This window comes from Macrosteles quadrilineatus, unplaced genomic scaffold, assembly GCF_028750875.1.
Source record: "Macrosteles quadrilineatus isolate MER2022 unplaced genomic scaffold, UCM_ALF_1.0 Scaffold_6__1_contigs__length_79288215, whole genome shotgun sequence".
Lineage (NCBI taxonomy): Eukaryota > Metazoa > Arthropoda > Insecta > Hemiptera > Cicadellidae > Macrosteles > Macrosteles quadrilineatus.
Genome location: NW_026542599.1, coordinates 13,112,589 through 13,136,595, shown reverse-complemented (window position 1 = coordinate 13,136,595; position 24,007 = coordinate 13,112,589). Strand labels below are relative to the sequence as shown.

General features: G+C 31.9%; 1 protein-coding gene and 1 long non-coding RNA gene across 2 annotated transcripts; both read left to right on the top strand.

Moving 5' to 3' along the window:
- The first annotated feature begins 5,960 nt into the window (after positions 1-5,960).
- Positions 5,961-16,892, top strand: LOC128996610 (zinc metalloproteinase nas-14-like). Its single transcript, XM_054422014.1, has 4 exons — positions 5,961-6,042; positions 14,260-14,571; positions 15,346-15,470; positions 16,641-16,892. The coding sequence occupies exons 1-4, from the start codon at positions 5,961-5,963 to the stop codon at positions 16,890-16,892; spliced, it is 771 nt and encodes a 256-aa protein (XP_054277989.1).
- A 3,441-nt stretch (positions 16,893-20,333) lies between these two features.
- LOC128996213 (uncharacterized) lies at positions 20,334-22,992 on the top strand. The gene is made up of 3 exons (XR_008491030.1): positions 20,334-20,505; positions 21,111-21,429; positions 22,882-22,992. It is a non-coding gene; the product is annotated as an uncharacterized LOC128996213 (long non-coding RNA).
- Positions 22,993-24,007: the final 1,015 nt, after the last annotated feature.

The window sequence follows — 24,007 nt, the reverse complement described above, 5'->3', positions numbered from 1 at the left end:
GAGTTTCTGCAGCAGGTGTTTCTGGGAAGCTGAACACAGTTCTGCGACTTCTCTGAACCTCAGTTATAAAACTGATATTATCCTTCCATTTCAGTGAGATCTTTCAATTTGCAGTTAAAACCTTCGTGCTTAAAACAAGGTTTATGATAAGGAAACCACAAATAGTTTTGTTCTTTTTCCTTTTCTTGAAATATGTTATCGAAGGAAAAATATGTTCATGTATCAGTGTATTGTATACTGATTTTAAATACTGTCCACGCTTTTCACAACATTAATCCGATTTGTTTGTAATGATATATACAATTCAGGAGCACTTAAGTTGTATTCAGATACGAATGAAACCATTATAAATGTTAAAACTAAAGTTTCTAAGACAGATGGTGCAATTCATGTATTTGTTAGCTAGCAGTTTTTAAGCCAAAAAGCATATATAACCTTGGATACCACAGACTGGTATGCTAAATTGATCATATATCTTAGTTTTATGTATCCAAAAACCCACATTATTTTTCCTTTTATAAACAGGTATTTTTTTACCATAAAGCTTATATAAACATTAAAGAATTAAATTATAATCTACTAGACCAAAGTTTTTGATATCAGCTAAAATTATCCACCCTCTAATGATTTTTCCAAAGACCCATCTTCAGATCTAATTTAATAAGTCAATGATTTCCCTACACCAACCCCATTGGTATTAATGTATTATCAATAGTGTAGTTAGGTTCAGGTAAAAAAAAAAATACATTCCATTAATATAATTGTCTTCCTTAGTCACTTAATATAGAAGACATTGACTTGCTAATAGTTTGGATGTTTGATAACTATTTTAGGCAACTAAATGATTATAATAAAAGTCACAATGTCTTTTTAACTCTGTTTATCTTATTAAACCTTTACAAGCTCCGTCAGAACGTTACATAATTATCATTTTAGGCATATCTAAAAGAATGACTTTCTATATAAACTCGGAATATCATCTTGTCAAAACTAATGTGATCGAACATGTCTTAGTATGATACAATTTTTATGTGCAGGGAAAGTTAGTAAAAACGTGAGCAAATCTACTTTTGTTGAATCTTCTTTGTTGGATAAGTAGTATCAAAGGTTCCTAGTATTAAACTAGATTTTATGACTAATTTATCACGCAAATAATATTAAAATGTTTATCACTTGTCAATGTATTATTTAAAACACAAACAACATCTAACTGATCTTATAACTCTCAACTTTGAGCGATCAAGCATTTAGCCATATACACTTTTACATGTTGTGATTGAAAGTAGCATTGAATGTCAATTCAGATGGATCATCATAATCAGTATAAACATAGCTACGACTAAAAATAGATTCAACAGCATTTAAACCTTTTTCATCCCTTTCGACTTATAGTAGAAGCACACGTCAAAAAAGTTGTCCCAAACGCAACCCAAGGCTAAACATGACGTTGTTACGTAAGGAGTGTCTTCTGGGACCTATCGTCCGTTTTCCTGACATGTAATTTACGCTTCTTTCTTATCTTACAAATGTTTTATACGTTACTTAAATGGGATACAAACTTTATAAAAACTGTAGAAAATTAGGTCATAAGTGTTTACAAAATGTTAGTTCAAATCTAGACAATTGATCGGCTAGTATGAGATTTTGAGGAAAACCTCTCTTATTGTATTTACTTACTTTCACATAACTTTGTAATTAATGTAGTCCACTACCTATTTGAATCCATTGAAATGTATTACTTAACTAGGTAATATTCAATTTGGACCACATGTGAACGAAACAGCGAATAAATCACAGGCTAGATGGTAGAGCTTTTGTACTCAAAAGAAAAAAAAGACCGAACTAATATTTGAATAGTTAAACCTTTAATAATAAAAAACAAATAGGAAATCACTATTTGACTTGTCTTAAAAATTGTTAACACGAGTTTTTATGGTGTATAAAAGTATTTTAAGCTTTAAAGAATCATGCAAACTTGATGTAGCATATACAACAAAGCCATTAGAAGACGGACAAGAAAGGATATACTAGGATAGGAGGAATCTAGACCATCATCGTTATGCCTAATGTATCGTCATGACCATCAAGGGAACATCAATACAGCCTAGTGGAATTTATAAGAACCATTGTCCAGCCTTGAAGTTCCTGTGGATTACTAAATATTATTTTATCAAATTATATTTGTTATTTTTTTTTTTACAAATGAAGCCTTTTCTGGTTATCCATAAATCTTTGAAATGTACATTTTTTCGATGATAATACTTAGCCTCTCTAACTGAAAACGTTTAAGCTATATAAAGCTCACTTTTAAAAAATAATATATTCTACATTCTTGATACAAATCATATATTTAACTTTTTACAAAGCATCCTCCCTTAGGCTAGGTATTTATGGGCTTGCATGACGCAGGCTGATTTATTTTTGTACGTACTTCCAGTCATGGTTACGATTTAACGCTTAAATGTGTGTTTTTGATGTAGTGAAAAACGTTTTTCAGTTGCATAACCTTTGTTAAAAATGTAGCTGTGATATGAACGGTGTTTCGTTTGTATTTTTCATGATAGGATGATAAACTAGAAAGAATGAAAGATGATCATGGTAGGCTAAAACATTCAGGAAAATCACATGTTACTACTGAAGGATAGATGACCAACTCGATAAGCTAATTTTCGTAATTGTTTTAGTGAGTCGTTCTAATTATATTTACTTACTAAAAATACAGATACAAGTGGTTATAGAAGAAGTTTTTATATTATTTATGTATACATATCAATAAGCAAATGATTATAATTAATTAATGATTTAATACAAACAAGACAATCACTTATATCAGTGCAATGCAATTGCTGAAGTATTAATATGCATTACGTTTAATTAAAATTAATTATTCCAACCATACCTCGTTATCCAATTATATTTAGTTAAGCTTGACTTTATCAAATAATCATATACTAATTAAATATGGATTACTTTATTATATCAAAAAATTAAATATTAACAATGTTATTACTTTTCAAAAATCATTACTCATAACTTCTAAGAGAGATTATGCTCTCATTGCCACTGATTGTAATGCAATAACCCATTGTCCCAAACACTTATTAATTTTATAATAAATTTAAATGGCCTTAACAGCTGATAAGTTGACGTTCGAAGCATTACATTTTTACTTCTTTTCTCTCAATCCTTGAACCTTATTGGTAAATCTTGTAATATAAAGTAACAAAACAATGCTGTAAAGTAAGTAAACAATACTGCAAAGTTAATCTTTTTAATTCTAAGAATTAAATTGAAAATCCTAGTTAAAAACTGTCATGGCTGAAAACCATTTTGCTTAAACACGTTGCTTTTGCGTTTCAACAGCTGATTACACGACAAAGACGGAATTGATTATTCAAGTTTAACGAGATAAGTTTCCCGCCAAGAGAGTCACGTGACCTACTGACAAGGCTTGTTAAACTTGAGTTACTTAAGCATGAAGCTCTCTTAGTTCTATAGGTGGTAAAGTAAGGATTAATATTTATCTAATATATAAAATTCTCGTGTCACTGTGTTTGTCTGCAAACTCCTCCGGAACGACTTCACCGATCGTTATGAAATTTGGTGTGTAAATTCTGTAGGTATACGAATCGGACGTAAACTATTTCCCGTTTCGAAATTCTTAAAAGGGCTCCGCCCCAGTGGCTCTGGAGCTTCCCATGTTAACCTTATGAGAAATGGAATTAATGAATCTTAACAGCTGTTTCAATTAAACAAGTTGGTTCTGTTCTATGATGTTCAATAGCATTAAAGTTACAAGGATTACCAACAGGGTGCAGCACTATTATTTCTTTTACATTTATGACAACAGCTAATTTGCAACCAAGAGGTGAGTGAGCGTAGCGAACGAACTTCAACCTGGAGGCGAGTGAGCGTAGTGAACGAGCTAACCTGAAGGCAAGTGAGCGCAGCGAACGAGCTCCAACCTAAAGGTGAGTGAGCGTAGCGAACGAACTTCAACCTGGAGGTGAGTGAGCGTAGCGAACGAGCTAACCTGAAGGCAAGTGAGCGCAGCGAACGAGCTCCAACCTAAAGGTGAGTGAGCGTAGCGAACGAGCTCCAACTCAAAGGTGAGTGAGCGTAGCGAACGAACTTCAACCAGGACGTGATTGAGCGATGCGAACGAGATCATCTTGAAAATTAAACGTAACGGTACTTTCTTTCCATCGGTCTGTCTTAGGGGAAACCTATAACTTAGGCGATACGAAGTTCGCCGGGTCAGCTAGTATATCAATAAAAGGAAGAAAATGAGATTTATCATTTAGTAATGTTTTGTTTTAAGCCAACCCAAAAGATGTAAAATGTAAACAAATGCATAAATGTCTTCCAATATTTCGATCAACCCTATAAAATATGAAAGTAAACGAAACACTTTATAAAGTACTATATTGCTTCCTAACTGAAAATGCATTAAATAAAATGTCTTCATTCCTGTATCCACTCCATATAAACAATATTCATATTAAAATAAACTAACTGCTGATTACCGATATACTAATAAATTAAACAACAAGTTGGAACTTTTAATTTTTGTCCTGTTTTGGGTCCTTGTAAATTCCTGCTGCTTGTAGTAATCTAGTCAAACCGTTAACTGGTTCAAAATCAAATTTTTGTAAACAATAGTCTATATCAGAAAATAAAAAAAACTTTATGCTGCATACATTGAAAAACATAATTTGTAAATGTTTATTCACTTTTTATTTCTTTTTAAGACAGGATAATAGGCAAATTTATTCCTCTATAAGTACTTACATTGTATTTTCATCGTAAGTAATCGATTAAGTTGAAAATTAACGAAAATCAGTTTTGTTCGTTGTATACAGCATACAGTAGCAAACAGGTTAAGTCAATGTTTTGGCAATGACATAGGTTTAATTGTCATCAAACTTAAGTAATACAACAACTGCATCAGGTTAGTACTTAAGTGAGTAAACCGTAGCGTAAATTTTGTATTTATTTTACAGTGTATTAGCCAATATATTTAGAGAAACTTATTTAAGGGGATTGCTGTCAATGTTTCGAAACGAATCAACCATTACTACTTTTAAGAGTTAATTTTAATAGGCCTACGTAAGCTAATATTTCAAATAAACATTTAATAGTCACTAAAAGTTTTAAAATTTGTATCTCATTTTACCTTTTTATTTGAAGGATTGATACAAACTCCTTCGGATGGTTTTGTGCGTTGTTTCATAGATCAATACAGTTAATAAATATTTTGGTTGAATATTAGACAACTATTTGACCGACAAACATAAAAATGGACATTAAGATGCATGTTTATAAGTTTTTTTTCACTCTATCAACCTGAGGAAAAAATACACACAATTATAAGAGACTGATAAAAAATAAATCATAGATGAGTAGTTGGTATAGAATACATTTTATTTAACAAATTGCCATACTTAAATCTATCAATTATCCCACTTAAATATGATATTAATGAACCAATATTAGCCCATCCCTACAACAGGACGACATATAAATTACATTACAATTGCATACCACATAACCCTCTATATTGCAGTAGTTTGCGTTAACTATTAGCATGACACAGATACACAATAATGTGGCAGCCATTGGCTGTAATGGATGGTAGGGTTATTATTTATATGCACCTTCAGTCCAACATAGATTTATAACTATTTACGACAGTGAACGAATTCCGACTGCCCAGATTTAGTTGTAGGACATTTTTTCGACAAGTGATTATTTGAGAATGTTGAAATTTTCGGTTCACTTTGGGTCTTAATCACAACAAGTTAAAAAGAACACTATGTGCCGAATGAACAAGTCAGACATAAATAGGTAATCTAACTTTTAAACATTATCGTGCACCAGGGTCATTCTTTAAGGTATTTATTTTTCTTGTTTGCCCTAAGACGCTAGGGAAGATATCCACAAGGACGACCTCGGCTAAGATGGCAGAACCAGGTGCGAAGAGACATAGGGAAGCTAAGAGCAGAGACAGAATGGATGGAAGACAGAGAGAGGTGACGACTTGTTGGTGAGGCCAAAAACCTACTGAGGTTTGAGTGGCCACATAGGTAAGTAAGGTAACGTAAAACGCTAGGCACGAGCCCGGGATTGTTTTTTCACATTACTTCAGGCTAGAAGTAGGGGTTGTGGCATTATTACTTTGATAAAATCCATTGTTGATTTGGCGAGATTCGAACCTCAGGGACCGAAGTCTCGCGCTCGAACCACTAGACCAGCTCACTACTCAAGGGTCATTTTAGGGAGTGCGATATATCTCAAACTTGGTAATAATACTGGAAAAAATTGGAAAAACCAAAGTCCCTCATTGATTGAAGGACCTACAAAATGGAAAACCAAGGCACTCTTCAACTAATTATATTTACATAAACATTGGGAAATATGTATATTCGAAAATCTGCCCTTAACTATGTCTGACAGTAGTGAATGTAGGCCTATACTAATTCGAATACTATTATTTTAATAATGCGCACCGCGTAGGCCTATACAATAATTATACTAATCCGTACTTAAACGTGTATTATTAAGCACAGCACCGTTGTATTTGTTATTGTATCAAGACTGTAATAATCCGTAACGACATTTATTCCATCCAGTTATGAAATATTGATAATATGTGCAGTATGCAAAATTAATGTACCGTTATGGTAATAACCCTGAACTACGCAATGCTAGTAAGCCGTAACATGTATGACTATAATTGATTTGTTGTGTTGATATTAGATATTTAAAAGTTAAGTAAATTGTTGAATTCACATTTAAAAAAAAAAACTTACTGCTTTCCATGTCACTTTAATTTTTGTACAGCGTTTTAAGTTACTCGATGTGAAAAAAAAAACACTAATCTGAAATAAAATATAGAAAACAAATGATAAATTATAAGATAGATTAAAATACTGGAAACTAATAAGAACCACTAGATTATTCTGATAATTTGACGAGTTTTGAATAAATTAGAAGGTATCACTGACTAAAACATTTTTCTTTTGTAACTTACAAAAGGCCAAGCGGTAAATTATAGCTAAGTCTTTCTTACAGCTAAGGTCTAGCTTGCAAACAACGATTATGTTTTTTGACAAATAAACTCACTTCAATAAAATGTGTAGTGAGAGAAACGTGTATGTGTATATGGTCAATACACCAAAAGTTAACCTAAGAGTAAATTGGTATTGCATTAACATCATAAAACAGAGAATTACATACCAGCTGAATATATTAAACACACCTCAATCCAATAAAGGATCAACAGACGGCTCATACTAAAACTTCGAACTTTATCTTGTTAAACTTGGCTGAATAATCAATTTTCCCCGCGGATTAATAAAGCTGCATATCATAACGGTGCTGAACCCTTCGTTAAATGAACCAGTGTAAGGATATCATACTGAGTTTATTGTTTCATATTCGGCATTATTGATAGAAAGTTCTTATTTAAACATATGTTAAACTAATAGTTCAAGCAAATAAGTCCAAATTAGGAAAAATAGAGGAACAAATCTATGTATTCCCAATTTTTTTAAAAATGTGTCGGGGAGGGTCCCCTAATGAATATATGATAGGTGAGAATAAAATCACCCTGCCGCTCTCTGGTGGTGGGAGGTGTAAATGCCCCAATTTGCGGTTTTTTGCTTATAACCTGAAAACGGCGTATTGTAGCTTAAATTGTTTAATGTAAAAGTTAAAGCTTATTAAATTTGCTACAACTTTGATCGCATACATTATTAATGAAAGACGCATAGTTTCTGAGATATCCGCACTCAAAAAAAAAAAAAAAAAAATTATGTTCGAAAAAAGATTTTCACCTCACATTTTTTGTTAAAATCTTATTTTTTCTCCATCCTTGTTATTTTTCAGAAATATTGACGGAAAGAAGGTTGTAGAGAATTAAATTTACTTCAATAATATATACAAATATGTAAATAGATAAGATGTAGGTATAAAGTTACATCGTTTTTAAGATTAAAAGAGAAAATCACGAATTACACAAATAGTCGCCAAGTTTTGATTTTATTTATTGCACAATTTGTATGGTTTCTGAAAATTTGTTAGATAAAATATAAGTATATTTAAGTTAAAAATTGGTAATAGTTAGGTAAATTTAACGTAATAAAGAGGTTATCTATTTATTACGATGATCCAAGCTAAAACAATTAAAACATACAAAATAAATTCATATTTAATTATTGAATTAATGTTGACTGAGCCTTTGTTCTTGCAAGAACAAAGACTAAGGTAACATTAGTTCTATAATTGAATATTCTAGTTCTTGCCACTGAAAATACATCACAAATTCATGTTATGATAAAGATTGATCTCTGTTTCATAGAACAGTATTAACATCCTTTTTCATTGTCTTCTTCCTCATCATCTTCACATATAGTCAATGATTGTACAGAGACTAGTCTTGTTTTTCTTGTCGGAAAGAAAGTTCTCTTGCTTTATTCAACCCCACGGAAAATTTCGTACTTGATTTTTGCAAATGTACTTAAGATTAGCAGATATGTAGTCTAACCAAAACTTTGATGATGGAGATGTCCTCGATAGTGATTATCAGTTCCAGATGACACTAGGTTCAGGGACAGAAGTTGGACCCTCTCGTCCAAAAGGAGTCAGACCATGGACATTATAGTATTAAATCTTTGTTTCGGTAACTGTTGGTATAAATAAAACTGTTGTGATTTGAATTTTGGTTCTAGTTTACAGAATCATTTTCATTATCCGCATTTTCCCTCCTCCCCTTTTAAACAGTAATCAGGTTACAAACCATATTTTCAGGTAACTATTAGACTAATGTTGATTTCCCTAACAGGAGAGGATTACATTTCTTATTGTACCATTTTATATCTTAAATATACTTATGTTTGGCCTAAATAATTATAAGAAACCATACAAATCATGCAATGAAAAGAAAAAAACAAGACTTGTTAATTATTTGTGTATATCACGATTAACTCTTTAATCTTAAACACGCTGTAACTTTTACCTAAATCTTCCTACTTACATATTTGTATATATTATAGAAGTAAATTTAATTCTCTACAACCTTCTTCCCGTTAATATTTCTAAAAAATAACAAGGAAGGAGAAAAATTAAGATTTTAACGGAAAATGTGAGGTGAAAATCTTTTTTCGAACAAGGTATTTTTTTGAGCGTGGATATCTCAGAAATTATGCCTCTTACACTAATAATGTATATGATCAAAGGTGTAGCAAATTTAATAAGCTTTAACTTTTACATTGAACAATTTAAGCTACGACACGCCGTCCGCAAGTTGGGGCATTTACACCACCCACTACTAGAGAGTGGCAGGGTGATTTTATTCTCACCTATCATATATTCATTAGGGGACCCTCCCAGACACATTTTTGAAAAAAATGGGAATACATAGATTTGTCCCTCTATGTTTCCTAATTTTCTTGGGCTATAAAAAAAATATTAAATGAATTTTTATAGGATAATACCTTCAATAAAATAAAAACTATTTAATTTATTATGTTCCTACGCACAACTAACTGTTCATTTTAAATGTTTGTTGTTGTCCGTGTTATAAACAATGGTAGGTTTAGATGATAAAAAAACGATACCTTAGCATGTCGAAGGTTAAGATATAATGAAAAACAACAGATAGATGGATTCAGCATAGACTATGCTGAATCAAAAGCTAACTACAATTGAGAGACACAACAACTCTTTCTGAATGTATAAACATTTCTTAAGTGGTATTGGAATTTAAGTTGCTATGAAGAAACTGTTAAGTCTTTGGCAAAAAAATATATTTTCAAAAACTATATAGTCAATTTTTATTTTTGCAATATTTATAACCGCTGTAAAAATAATTGCTTAACACGACAAGAAGATGTACAAATACTATACAAAACACTTTTTCGGACACATGAATCTCTATCGTAATACCTTATAAAATGAACTCTGTTGTGGAAAATGAAAAACCTTATATTTTTCCTTCACAAATCCATAGGCAAGCATGTTTCTTTAAACCCTTTTCTCAGCTGGCGTGCATCGCTGGGAAAATCGGCCCCCCGGAAAACTACCCCCCAAGCAGGTTCCTACGTAATATTGACGTCAGAGACCGGGGGGGCAGTTTTCCAGTCACGGACACTCAAATTTAGTTGTCAAACAGTTCTAACCTAACCTAACCTAACCTAACCAACCAAACTTGCTGTAACATTTCGAAAATCTGTTTTATATTTACCACATACCTTTTCTATTATCCAACGCAATTACTCGAATTAAAATTAAAATTACATAGCATGATTTGTCTAGGGGGGGGGGGTAGTATTTCAGTCGTGGACACGGCTTCCATATTGGTTAGTTAGCAGGCAGATTTGTGACGTCACGTTTCACCTGGGGGGGGGGGGTAGTTTTCCGGAGGATAGTATTCCGCATCCCCGGAAAATCTACGCATACTGTTGGAAAGTTATTCATTTTCCTATAGATATGCAGAAGCCCTATAAATTAAAATAGGTTAAAAAAATTACCACAAAAAATGGATTTAAAATATTTTAAAAACATAGACCTTATGGGTTGCCATGCTAGTGACGAAATAACAACTAAATATACACAGAAAATCAAAACAAATGGAAGAAATTCATATCATGTGTTTAATTTACAGTGTGGGGTAATAATAGAGAATTCTGTACACATATTTTTGGTCGAGTTTTCGACCGTTGGGCGACCTCTAGTATAAATATAATCATTAAGAACTAAGACAGTAAATAAGTAAGAATTCACGTTAAACCTAAGCTACAGATGTAATTTGTAACGTACAGATCCCTTTAAGCTGATATTTATCACTTAGAGAGAGTTAAGTGAGTTTGATGTGATAACAAATGTTTATTGTCAAGACTTTAAAGCAACACCTTATTACAAAGACAACGTTTAATACACATTGAGATTAAGCTCAGTGTACCTGAAATGATAGACTTCACACAACTGGTGAAGTCACACATTCCTGTAGAAAAATATTCGAAACAATTGTTTATTGTTTAAGAACATGAAAACATTTTAATTCACAATGCTCTGTTAATGTTGGAAATCCAAACTGACTATAAGCTTGATAATATTAAACGTTTAATACATTTCTACAAACCTATTTTCACATTTGCATCTTCAAGAATCGAAAAATGTTCAACTTTTGGATATTTGATAAATGAACCGCATTCCAATGCTTTTACAGTGAGTACGTTTTCATGGGGTATATCACACACAATAACTTATGAATGGACATGTCGTCGATTTACTAGTGTTGCTTGAATCATATTCATATTGAAAGAATACCTTTTAGGGACAAAACATTTACTTTTCACATAAACATAGAACCGATCATGTGAACGTACTACTGTAAATAATACTCATACCATTACAAACGTATGTATAGATTATACTATATATTATACGACCGACAAAGTATTTTAATGGGAAGAGTAATATATTTTATGAATACAACACATTTATTGTAAAAAAAGTTTTGCTGGTTCTATCGAGTGCTTGTAATGAATCGTATTAAAAAAACAACTAATACAGCTTGAAAATTGTTTAACTGTATAGACATTACATTCTAACATTATCTCACATTACTACATTATATACATTACATTATATACGTCTTTATGTTCATCGCTTCATCGACAAAACGTAGATTAATAATCAAATTAACAATGAACACTATCACGTGATTAATCCCTTTAACATCCATTAATATAATCTTGATATTATTGTTACTAAACTCTGCTTAGTATAATGCATAAAATAATATTTGTTCATGTTATGTGTTCATTTGTTATAAGTGGTTTCGGATATAAGTACACTCAATATGAAATTGATAATGCTTGGAAGAAAATGATTAAGAGGGAAACGTTTTTTAAGCCTCTAGAAAAGCAAAGAGGATGTTGGCCCACAAACACCATTCCATACACCATATTGGATGGGTTCAGTAAGTACGTTGGTCAAATAAGTGTCAAGTGTTTTAAAGGTAAATACAAATTTTTAAAGAAACATGGTTGCCTATTAACATATAGATTTGTAATCAAAGAGAACTACCTTTAAATCGATCTAATGACATATTCATGATTTTTAAAGATTTTTTATTAAACATATTTTTTACAAAACAAAGTTACAAATACAAGGTATTACAAAGTATTTCTAAATTAACATATAAATAAAATCTTACAGTTAAAACTACATTAAATCGTTTATTATGACAAAACAAAAATACATTTCAAACAAATAAGAAAAATGTGTGGTTAGGTATCTCATGAAATTAATAGCGTTGAGATACCATCTCGCACAAAGACAGTAAGTGCTGCCACTCCCTGACTAACATAATATGACTATTATACAAAACAATAACGTTTTATTGATATATATATATAAATTAAGGTGTTATTGATTGAATTTTAAGAAAACAAATTTGAGTGCTTTGTAATACTCGCTAAATATTTAAATAAAAAAAAACAGCTCATAAGGGTACCTGATTAGTTAACAAAACTTAAAACTTGAGTAAAATTACAAAAACAAAACTCCACATCCTCATGAGAAAAGAGCCATATTCTTAAATCAGTTAAAGATTTATTTAAACAATTACAAAGGGTTAATTTGAGTGACAATATATTATAAAAATTGTAACTAACAAAAAGTAAAAAATCTACGATAAGCTTCGTTAGTTGCTTTTAATAGGAGGCCTAAAACTCGACTTTGCAACCTAAGTCTATTGGAATAAATATTTATATTGCCACATGTATGACCACCTCTTATAAAAAATATCCTTAGAACCTTATATACATACAAATATCTTAAAGGTAAAATATCTAATTGCTTAAAATATAAAAATGTGTGGTCAGTTCTACTAAGTCCAATTATTATTCTGACAACTTTCTTTTGAGCTACTAATAATGAATTAATATTTGAAAAACAGCTTCCACCCCAACAAGTAATACCGTACTGAAAGGCAAGGATATGTCAAAAGATTTGAGATATCGGTCACACAAATAAACCAATAGTATTGTTTGTATATATTTAAATACTTTTAAAATGTAGGAATTTTAAACATTTATATTCTTTTTACGAACAAAATCGGCAAATAACTTACGTAATTTGACTTTCAAAAGCTAAATAATTTTTATTTGTATCAGTTGAGGTACTAGTACAGCTTACAATCGTAAATGGTATATCTAAATGAGCACTTATTGTCCATACTGTTGATTTAGGTAATGTTAACTAACAGAGAGTCTTACCAAAACATTTTAAAGCGATTTTACTTTTAAGTGCATTTTTGTTTATATTGTTACAGGGAAGTAAAATACTTCAATACTTTACTATGACATGGTGACCATAGGAATGTAGGTATTTTAAGTCAAGTATGAATGGATATTAGTATAGGATGAGTGGCAGAGGAAATACTCAATGCTAACTGGTGGACTATCCCTAGTCGTTGGTGTCTATATGGCAAAGTCCAACACCCTCATGTACTAAACGCCATGGAGGAAGACCTCATGCTCTGTGCGATAGGAATTTCCGCACAATACTCGCCGCTCGGGCTCTTCCTTGTTCGTAACAAGTATATTTCCGAACAACATACTAGAGCCGAAAGCTCACGTCATCCCACAAACGAGTTTTCCATGTAGATTCTATAATTCTTTGTGGCTATGTTTTGAAACCTGTTAAAAATGCATTACAGTAAACTATTATAATGTATTAACTTGTAATAACTTACGTAATCCCGTCACAGTTCAATAAAATATGTTAATTCAGGACATGTTTCGATGTTAAAACACCATCGTCAGCTTCAGGTACATATGTAGAGTTGATCAGTAGTTAACATCGTCAGAAGACTCTGTCCCTTGCTACCTGTGCGGTCGGTTATATTTTGTTAGAACATGCCTGTTTCTTAAATTTTTAATTGTTTTATGTATTTATTCGTGCCATTTCGTACTGTGTTTATCTACGATGTTAACTACTGATTAACTCTACTTATGTACCTGAATTGACATATTTTATCAAGCAGTGACAGGATCACGAAGTAATTTATTCTCACATTATGTCCAACAGCTCAGGGTCACACATGGAATTTAATTGAAAATATGATAGGAAAATATTTTGCATGATAGGAAAACATCATAGTAAAAGGCTAGCACTTTGAATCGTGTTTCTTTAAAAAGTATTTTAATCAAATGCACTTTATTACCTAAATTTAATGTTATTTTTCAGCTCATGCTCAGATTGAACATATAATAAGACACATAAATCAAATACAACAGAAAACATGTCTACGGTGGGTAGAGAAGAAACTTCTAAAAGGTGTGCGGAAATCAGTGGAGTTTGTCCACACTAAGAAGGACTCTCTGGACTGTTATACAAGGGAGGTGGGTGATGCCAAATCAGAGATAAGATCTATAATAACTCTGGGGGATGATTGCTTCCCTAGGGAGTCAGTTATACATGAGATGTTGCATGCGTTGGGGTTTCTGCATGAGCACCAGAGGATAGATAGAGACTGTTACGTCATAGTTAAAGAAAAATGTGAGTACATGAGATAATACAGGTGAGTTGATGAGGTTAGTACCATTAGTTTTTCAATGTGAAAGGAATTAAAACTTAATTTCGTTATTTTGGGAAGCATGTTAATGTTTTATATCAGGGAGGTTCACTAGTTTTTAATACAAACTCCGTGATAGTTATGCTTTGAAGTTTTTGACTCAAATTCCACTATCTACAAATAAAAATTGGCCATTAGAGAAAACTAAAGACCACTTTAGCTTCAGGTCTACCCTTTTAGAAAATAATAAAGCTTGAAAAAATCATAGAGAAATAAATATTCACCACAAAAATACCTGTAAATGATATATTGCCTTTATACTCAAAAAGTTTTGAATGGATTATTTGATAAAATTACTGTTCTCTTATTTTTTGGGGGGAATTTTTACCATAATCAGTGTTTGTTGTAGTTGTTTGATCATAATGGACATCATCATCTGGAACTCTTTGCAGATTTGTCTTTGGGAGAACAAACTCCATCAACTGTACTTTACAAAATTTTTCCCATAAAAAGGAAATATTTGCTACCTCCTCAGTAATATCACAACAAATTGTTTAGAAGGAAAAAATCACAACACAACGTAAGCAGGTATTCTCACAAAATAAATTAAAGCAATCATTTCCCGAACACAAAGATTCATAATTTTGCTCTGACCACGGAACCCAATATTCTATCAACATTCCACTCGTTGAATACAAGAATTCTTCAACACGCAAATAGTACGTAATGTGAATTTTAATTGAAAATGAATGCTACAGATGCAAAATCGGATTTGGATTTCAAAATCGTCTACGACGACGATGTGTTTGAGAAATGGCCTTACGACAAACGCAGCATAACACACTACACTCGTTTGAGCTACGCGCTTAGGGATAAAGATGAGGTAACAAATCTTGTTCATATAGTTATCCTATTGACATTTGGAAACTGAAGTAGATATCTCAATTACCTGGATCAGCTGTTTTTGATTTTGAATATTAATGGCACATTGTTGAACGAACCACTCACAAAAAGTTTAATTACGACAGTTGTTCAATTACTACTCTTAACTTCTAATAGGGGTTATTTACAGCTTCTCATTGCTACTGACAGTGATGCAATGAATCATTGTAGCAGACACCAATTAACACTAGTCATTAAATTTGTTTTTTTACATTGTTGCACTATCCATAACAATTAAATTGGTCTTAACAGCTGATTAGTTACAGTTCAAAACATTAAAATTTTACTCCTTTCTCTCAATTCTTCAACCTCATTGGTACGTTCTTCGTGTTCTAAAGTAAAAAATTGCTGTTGGAAAGGTAAACAATGCGATTAAGTCAATGTTTTCGATTCTAAGAACTGGACTGAAACTGCTAGCTGAAAACGTAGTCGTATGTAAAATAGCATATAGTCTATAAAATATAATATCCTATAACAACTCGGATTTCTAATTTGACGCCCTTAAAACATGTGATCATTCGAAAGTAGTTTTGTTACTTCGTCTCCCAAAGTTTAAATTGTTCAAAATTCGTTGCAATGGATGCTGTTGCTGGGAATTGAGATTAAACAGACGTTGTACTTCTGTTGCTGCATACCAAACAGTAAAAACAAAGTTATTCTACACAGTCAAACTTAGTGAGGGAATCAAAGCTGTATCCTATTCGATATTTTACTGGTACCAGTAAATTGGGGTTTACAGGTATTGAAACACAAATATAACGGTAATTATGGATCAGATGAAGAAAATCTTATTGTTAGTTCTGTCCGGTGCACTATGGATGTCGGATTTTGTTTACAACTGGTTTTTTGTCATTGAAAACCTCGTTTAACCAAATTAAACTATATAATCATAAAAATTACTTGCACCCTGATAACCAAACAGTAAAGCACAAATAATGAAATTAACCCTAAAATAATAGAAAAAGATTATGTCGACACTAGCGAGCTTAAAAATTTACAGTGGGATAAGAAGTCTACTTTCGTTGGTTAGTCTATGATGTGTATTGATTACTATGATGAGGATATTATTAAGGCATTAAACTATCAACCTTATACATTTGATTTTTTGTAGCCGTTCGGTGGGCTCTTCTTTCAATACCGACTAGGGGACTCCTTTGGAAGTTGGGGCCAGATCGGACACAGGACAGGCCTCCTGACATGTCTGGACGTGCACAAGATCAAGTATCGCTACTGCGGAGCTCCAGACTTCTGTGACATACAACCGAAAATGTGTAAGGACACTGAAGAAGAAGAAGTGAAGTCGGGATGCAAGGAGCTTTATGTAGACATAGCCAAAAACAAGGTCAAACCGAACCCCACGTAAAGGGTGGCTGTTCTGTACCCGTGGTTGTTATAATTGACTATTATCAATTATTTAAGATGGATTATATAATAATAAGGATATGATCAATTATTAAATTATTATTGGTTTCTGAAGTAGGCATCTGTATGAACCAGCTCTTACAAGTTGTTTTGTTAGCAAAAGAAGTTGTGCGTGCCACTTATAGAATGCGCTAGTGTATAAAATTCCATTTTCTACCTTATTATTGGTTGTTGATGGGTCATTTGCTTAAGCTCACAATAAGGAATTCCATTCGTTTGAAATGGTAGAAAATTTCACGTATTTCAAATAAATCAGTAATTTTCATCAGCATAATCCGTTGGTGGCTCTAATCAACTACGATAATTTAGATTTTAAAATTTACGACAACTATTACATGGGGCTGAGATGTCCCGTTGCATCATTAGTAAAAGTTGTTAGCTTGGCGTATCATGGGGTATTTACAGTGTAGTTGGTAGGCTTTTGATAGGTAAAATAAACATAATATACAATTTACGAGAAATGTAGCTTTACTTACCTTTTCTCCGTATTGTTTTTAAAACAATCAAACCTAAAATATTGATTGCATATATTAAAAGTCAATATGTTTAGTAAGCTGTTATAAATTAGGATTCAATGTATTGTAATATCTAAGAATAATAAAATTGAATGCATCTAGTAAACATTGAATATTATTAAGTGCCCTAACCTTTGACAGTTTTATATGACAAATAACTTGAAAACGTCTTTGAGAAAAATAAATTATATACTTAGTTTTTATATTTTTTAATAACACGTTCTTTAATAATTTAGTGTATTGGAGCTTTGTTGTACACTTATTGGTACGGGGGTGAATAAAAAAACGGCAAATTAAATATTCCAATTAAACTTTTTAGGATAATAAGTAAACTACTGTATTTTTCTTGTTTATAGATTTTTAAAAGTAGCAAATGTATTTATTTTATACTAAGCATAATTGCAAAACATAGTACAATTCCCGTTCTTGTAGCAACAAAACTAAGTGCTTGGCAATAGAATGTTCTTTTTAAATACTGATTGAAATGCCAATAGGGCAAATAACGCTTAGTCCGCAGGTTTGCTGCAGTGGGGGGGGAGGTGCTAAATAAATAAATATAATATTCATTTTATTAAGATAGGGGTAATCTTAATAATTATCTTAATTTATAATTAGGGGGGCCTTGGGAATAATTATTTGACATTGCAGAGTAACGTCAGGAACTTTAAGCATGCAAAATTCAAATTTCCATAGTAAAAATAACATATAAAGATCAACGTCTCATAGAGAGCTCTGAGTTGCTTACTTCATTAAATGAAACATGTGGTCTTGACTAGCAGCCAAATCTATTAAATTAATCAAATACGACCCTATGTGTGACACAGATTTACCCTTGAGTATAGTAGCTATTTAAAGCCTTGATTCATGGTTTTCACACAGAATTCATTTTTTTCTGTCCCACTTTTAAATCTGGTAAATTTAAGATAAATTGCGAGTTTAATTTTTATTTATTTATATTTTATCCAATCAAAAACATCAACTAATTATTACTAGCTTATATTTTAAGAGTTTTGATCCTCTTTGTAGCGTATTAATTTCATCAAAAACTTTAGAGGCAAAAACAAGAAAACTAAACCGTTTTATAATGTCTGACCGATTACATCCAATAGTAAACAAAACTTACGAAATATCTAAAGTTTTGTTTAAAGTTTAAAAAATACTTTTGCCTTTTAATTGCAACAGCATTTAAATTCCACAATTAAAAATTTTCTTAAAGCTCAGTTATTTAAATACATACTTTGTGCTTAACATTTTATTATTACTGTATAGTCCATCATACAAGCCACAGAACGCAAATAAAGAACATATCATACATATTTAGTTATAAGTAACCTCTGGTCATGTAATTTGAATTCGTGTGTTATTCAGGCTTCTTATCTTGATCCTACATAATGGGTATTTTGGTACATAATTTGTCGAGCTTTGGTAACGAAGTAGGCTAACTATTCTTTTATTGAAAATCAGTCCAAACCTTAAAGGTCTGTAAACTTGCTTGAAAACTATTCATTGGTCACCATGAAAAGGAGCGAACTAGTTCTTGAAGGAATTTATCTCCTTAGTTGTAGGATTTTAAATTATTATAATCTAGTAAATCAACTAAACGGTGTAAACATTTTAACCAACCATAAACTTATGTATTGAATCAGTAATGTTCATAGTATTTAATTATTTTGTGTTTTACATTTAGTACGGGTGCTAAAGCGTTAATTTTAACTAACAGTTCTCTCAAAGCTGCTATTTATCATTTAGAGAACTAAGTAAGTTTGTTGTGATAACAAATGTTCATTACGCAGACTTTGCAAGAAACGTCTCATTTTCACTAAAACGTAAACAATACAATGAGTGCATAACCTTTCATTTTTACTATATTTCTCAGTGTATGTACTGAAATGAATTGTATTGACGTAGCTGTGTAGTTGTATAAACTTGGAACGTAGTTAATTGCAATAGTATTTGTGTAGGTAGTGTGCAAAGTGGTACTTTGCTGCACACGAGAGTAAAGTTTACTATTAAGTTTATCTTTAAGTTACTACTAAGTTTCTTGAGTGCAGCAAAGACACGTTGTACTTCCGTCTCACATTATATTTTTCCTACAACTAATATAAAGCATTAAATAATTAGTCTTTCAAACACTATACAAAACGATTTTTAGGTTAGGTTAAATCTAACGACATGGGAAACGCTGCACCAGCTGATTGTAGTCATAGTGTCTTATGTTGTCAACCTATTTTCAAGCGTACACGCATTATGTGCCATATAAAAGCACGATGTTTTGTGTTGTTTGTTTAAAATACTGTAGTGTGGAAAAAGCAGTGCAGCAAAAAAAGAGCGGAAAAAGTAAGTAAATGAAGAAATTAGCTACTTTGCGTCCTACAAACAGTGCAAGGAAGTCCACTTTGTCAAAAACACGTAACTATAGGAAAATTATTCCACGCATTATAAAACTTACAAAGCAATTTAATGTGAAGAGTGTAAATCCAATTTGGTGTAAATCCAATCAGGTAAATGGAAATTCGCTAATCTGCAGGTTTGCTGCGGTGGGGGTATATATTTTATGAATACAACTAACACATGAATTGTAAAAAAAGATTTACGCTGGTTCTATTAATTTCTCGTAATGACCCGTATTCACTATACAGTTAAAGAATAGTTTAACCGTATAGACAATAATATTTCAAACCTCATCTCCCATTGCTATATAAGTCTTTATGTTCATCGCTCCGTCGACAAAATGTAGATTAATAACAAAAGCAATGAACACAGCTATCGCGTAATTTGTCCATTTAAAAATCATAAGTTTTTGTTCTTGATATTAGTGTCACTAAACTTTGCTTAGTATAATGCATAATATATTATTTGTTCATGTTATGTGTTCATTTTTTATAAACAGTTTCGGTTATTCGCCTAAGTACACTCAAACTGAATTTGATAATGCTTGGAAGAAAATGACGACGAGGGATAAGTTTTATAAGCCTCTGCAAAAGCAAATGGGATGTTGGCCCAAAAACACGATTACATACAGCATTCATTATGGGTTCAGTAAGTACGTTGGTCACATAAGTGCGAAAAACAAAGTTTTAAGAAAAAATTAGGGTTTACTCAAATATAATAATGAAGTGTTTTCGACAAATGTGTGTTGTATACATTTTAGCAAATATCTTACTTACAATGGAGTATGAACTATTTTATTTTTATTTTTTATTTTATTTATTTTTTATAATAGAATAATTAAAACGCATAAGCTTTTTACTTAAATTTAAATTTGGTTGTTGCCCAAAAAATAATTCAAACTTAATTATGTTTACTAATTGTGATTGTGTGATTTAAGTATAATAACCGGTCAACATAAACGGTGGGGTAAGACTTTTTTGCCCTGTGTGATTTGAATTGCACACTGCTCGCTATTCGGCTTCTTCTTTGTTCGCAACAAGAATATTTCCGAACAACAGACTGGAGCTGAAAGCTCACGGTCAACCCATAATCATGTTGTACCCTTGCATTATGTTTAGACTATGTTTTGGGAACTGCATTACAGTAAGCTAGTAGGAAATCATCATGGTAAAAAGGCTAGACCTTTAAATCGAGTTTCTTTAAAAAATATTAAACAAATGCACTTTTTTCCTACAGTTAAAATTCTTTTTCAGCTTATGGTCAGTATAATCATATATTAAACCACATAAATCAAATACAGAACAAAACATGTCTACGGTGGGTAGAGAAAAACCCGTACGCTGAAGGTCTGCGGAAATCATTGGAGTTTGCCTACTCTAAAAAGGTCACTGACTGTTATACAAGGGAGGTGGGTGATGAAAAAGCAAAAAAAAGGGATAATATCCATAATAACCCTGGGGGATGAATGCTTCGATAGGGAGTCAGTTATACATGAGATGATGCATGCGTTGGGGTTCCTACATGAACACCAGAGGATAGATAGGGACTGTTACGTCAAAGTTGAGGATAAATGTGAGTATATGAGTCAATTCAGGTAGGTTGATATGGTTAGTACCATTAATGTCTTGAAATATGAACGAAAAGAAATATAATTTTGTAGTATGTTAAGTATGTTAAATAATTTTTATTTTGGGGTTTCGTTAGTTTCGTATGAATACAGCGTCTCAGTTATGCTTTTATATAAATCTCAATAACAAAAAATATAAATTCTTAAAAAATTTTAAATTTCCTAGAAAGTTATAGAATTTATATGAACGGCTATAAATTATTTTGTTATCATCTTCCCGAAAAGGGCTTTGGTAGATTATTTGGGGTAAAAGGCTGCTAATTTACTTTTATAAGGAATATTCTACGAGATTTTGTGATTGTTGAAGATGTTTGATCATAAAAAAAAGTTTTTTTGGAACTCTATACATCTTCTTCTTTGGGTGAACATAGTTTGTGAAATGTACGTCATAATAATTTCTCAAAAAAGGAACATTTTTGAAACATCTACAGAACATCTATTATCTATTATCTATTTTATAATATATTATAAATCTTACAGTTTGTGAGTTTGTGCTTTTGAGTGTGTGTGTTGCTCAATCACGCATAAACTACTGGATGGATTGGGCTGAAATTTGACATGATATCTTATAATCCCAATTAACATCTATTATAGGCATATTCTTATCTCAAAAATCCTTTTGGGTTTAAATCAGTGGCTCTGTAGTTCCCCATGTTAACCTTATGAGTGTTAATATTTAATGGAAATAAAAGAATTTAGTCAGCTGTTTAAACTAAAAAAGTTGGTTCTATCATTATTAATAGGCAAAGGTTCTATGCTATGCAAAATCATTAAAAGCCATACAATTTACCAACAGCGTGCAGCACTATAGTTTGTTTTTGCATTATGCAAACAGCTAATTTAAACAGCAACAAAAACTGTGATATGCAATGAGAAATTTTAAAGTAGGATTGTTTACAGTTATATTTATGTTTTTAACTTCATGAATAATTTGTAATATTTTGCCAATGTTTAATAAATTAATTTTTCTCTATTGTTAAGGTGAAGTGGTAGAACATTATGGCTATGGTAGATGTGTAATACTATAGAATACCGAAATTAAAAAGAAGCAAATGTTATCAAAATGTGTTCTGCTACCATATTTTAAACGCAAAGCTTGAGTATAACTGCTATAAGCATTTTATAATTATATGCCAACGCCGTACGAAGGGCGGGTACTCTGCTTGTATCATATAATTTTGTTAAGAAACAATATAAAACATTATTACGACAAATAAATACAACGCTATGTTGGAAGGTATTCTCACAGATTGATAGACGAAAAAGTTCTATAATTCTGCTCTGACCACGGAAGCCTATGTTCCAGTAATATTCGACTCGTAAGCGTACAATTCACAATGCCTTCAAGAACACAAATAGAAGGTTATTTAAATGTTAATTGTAAATGTATGCTGCAGATGCACAATCAGATTTGGAATTCAAAATCGTCTACGACGACAGTACTTTTGAGAAATGGCCGTACGACAAAGAAAGTGTAACTCACTACACTCGGCTGGGTGACGCACTAAAGGATAAAAATGAGGTAAATCACGTTTACACTGTATGGCTATTGACAATTGTAAACTGGAGTAGATATCTCATTTACCTGGATCAGCTGTTTTTCTGTTTTAAATTTAAATGATATATCGTTAAACGAGCTACTCACAGAAAGTAATACGGTTGTATCAATAGTAAAAGGTAATACATTACATTTCTTTTTCACCACACTACGTTAAACGGTGTGCACATACGTTAACTGGTGGCTGAAAGTTACGTTTTGCTGGTTATGCCAGCTTTCATCGTCATTTGGGGACCGAGCAGGTTTTTACAGCCCTAGGACCGCAAAATCAGCTGCCCGCTTACACAATCAGTATCCATAGCATTGCAATGGAATTGTTTTATTGTCACCGCTGCCTAGCAACTATTTATTATTATTTTTGCTGATTACTCAAATTGCTTCTTAGCATAACCTTAAAGTTGTAGTTATGTTGACTATCAGTGTGCATTATTATTGTGGTGAATAGTGGTAATAGGGTAGGTGAAAAATTGCGTTCGTACCACTGACCGAAATGGTTTGCAGCTCTCGATAGTTTTAATTATCTCGAGCCGGCAAAACCTCATATTCGGCCCTAGGTACGAAATATACTATTACCTCCCTTAGTCGACAACACTAAGTTAGTTTATGTAGCATAACTATTATACAGCCTATATAAAGGCAAATTTATAGTTTTACTTGGTTGAAAAATGATTATTTGACAGCAGTTATGTTACTTAATCTCACAAAGTTTGAATTGTAAAAAAGTTTGAACGGATGCTGTTGCTGGGAATAAAGATCAAACAGTCGATGTACTTCTGTTGCTGCATATCAAACAGTAATAACTAAGTTATTCTACAGTTCAACTCGAGAAATCCTTAAATGATTTCTCGAATGAGGCGATTGCACTTTGCACTCGAGTTACACATTATATTTTTCCTACAGTTACCATAAAACAAATAAATTGGTAAAGAAACGTGCCTACACGTTGCAAATGTTAGTATTGTCTC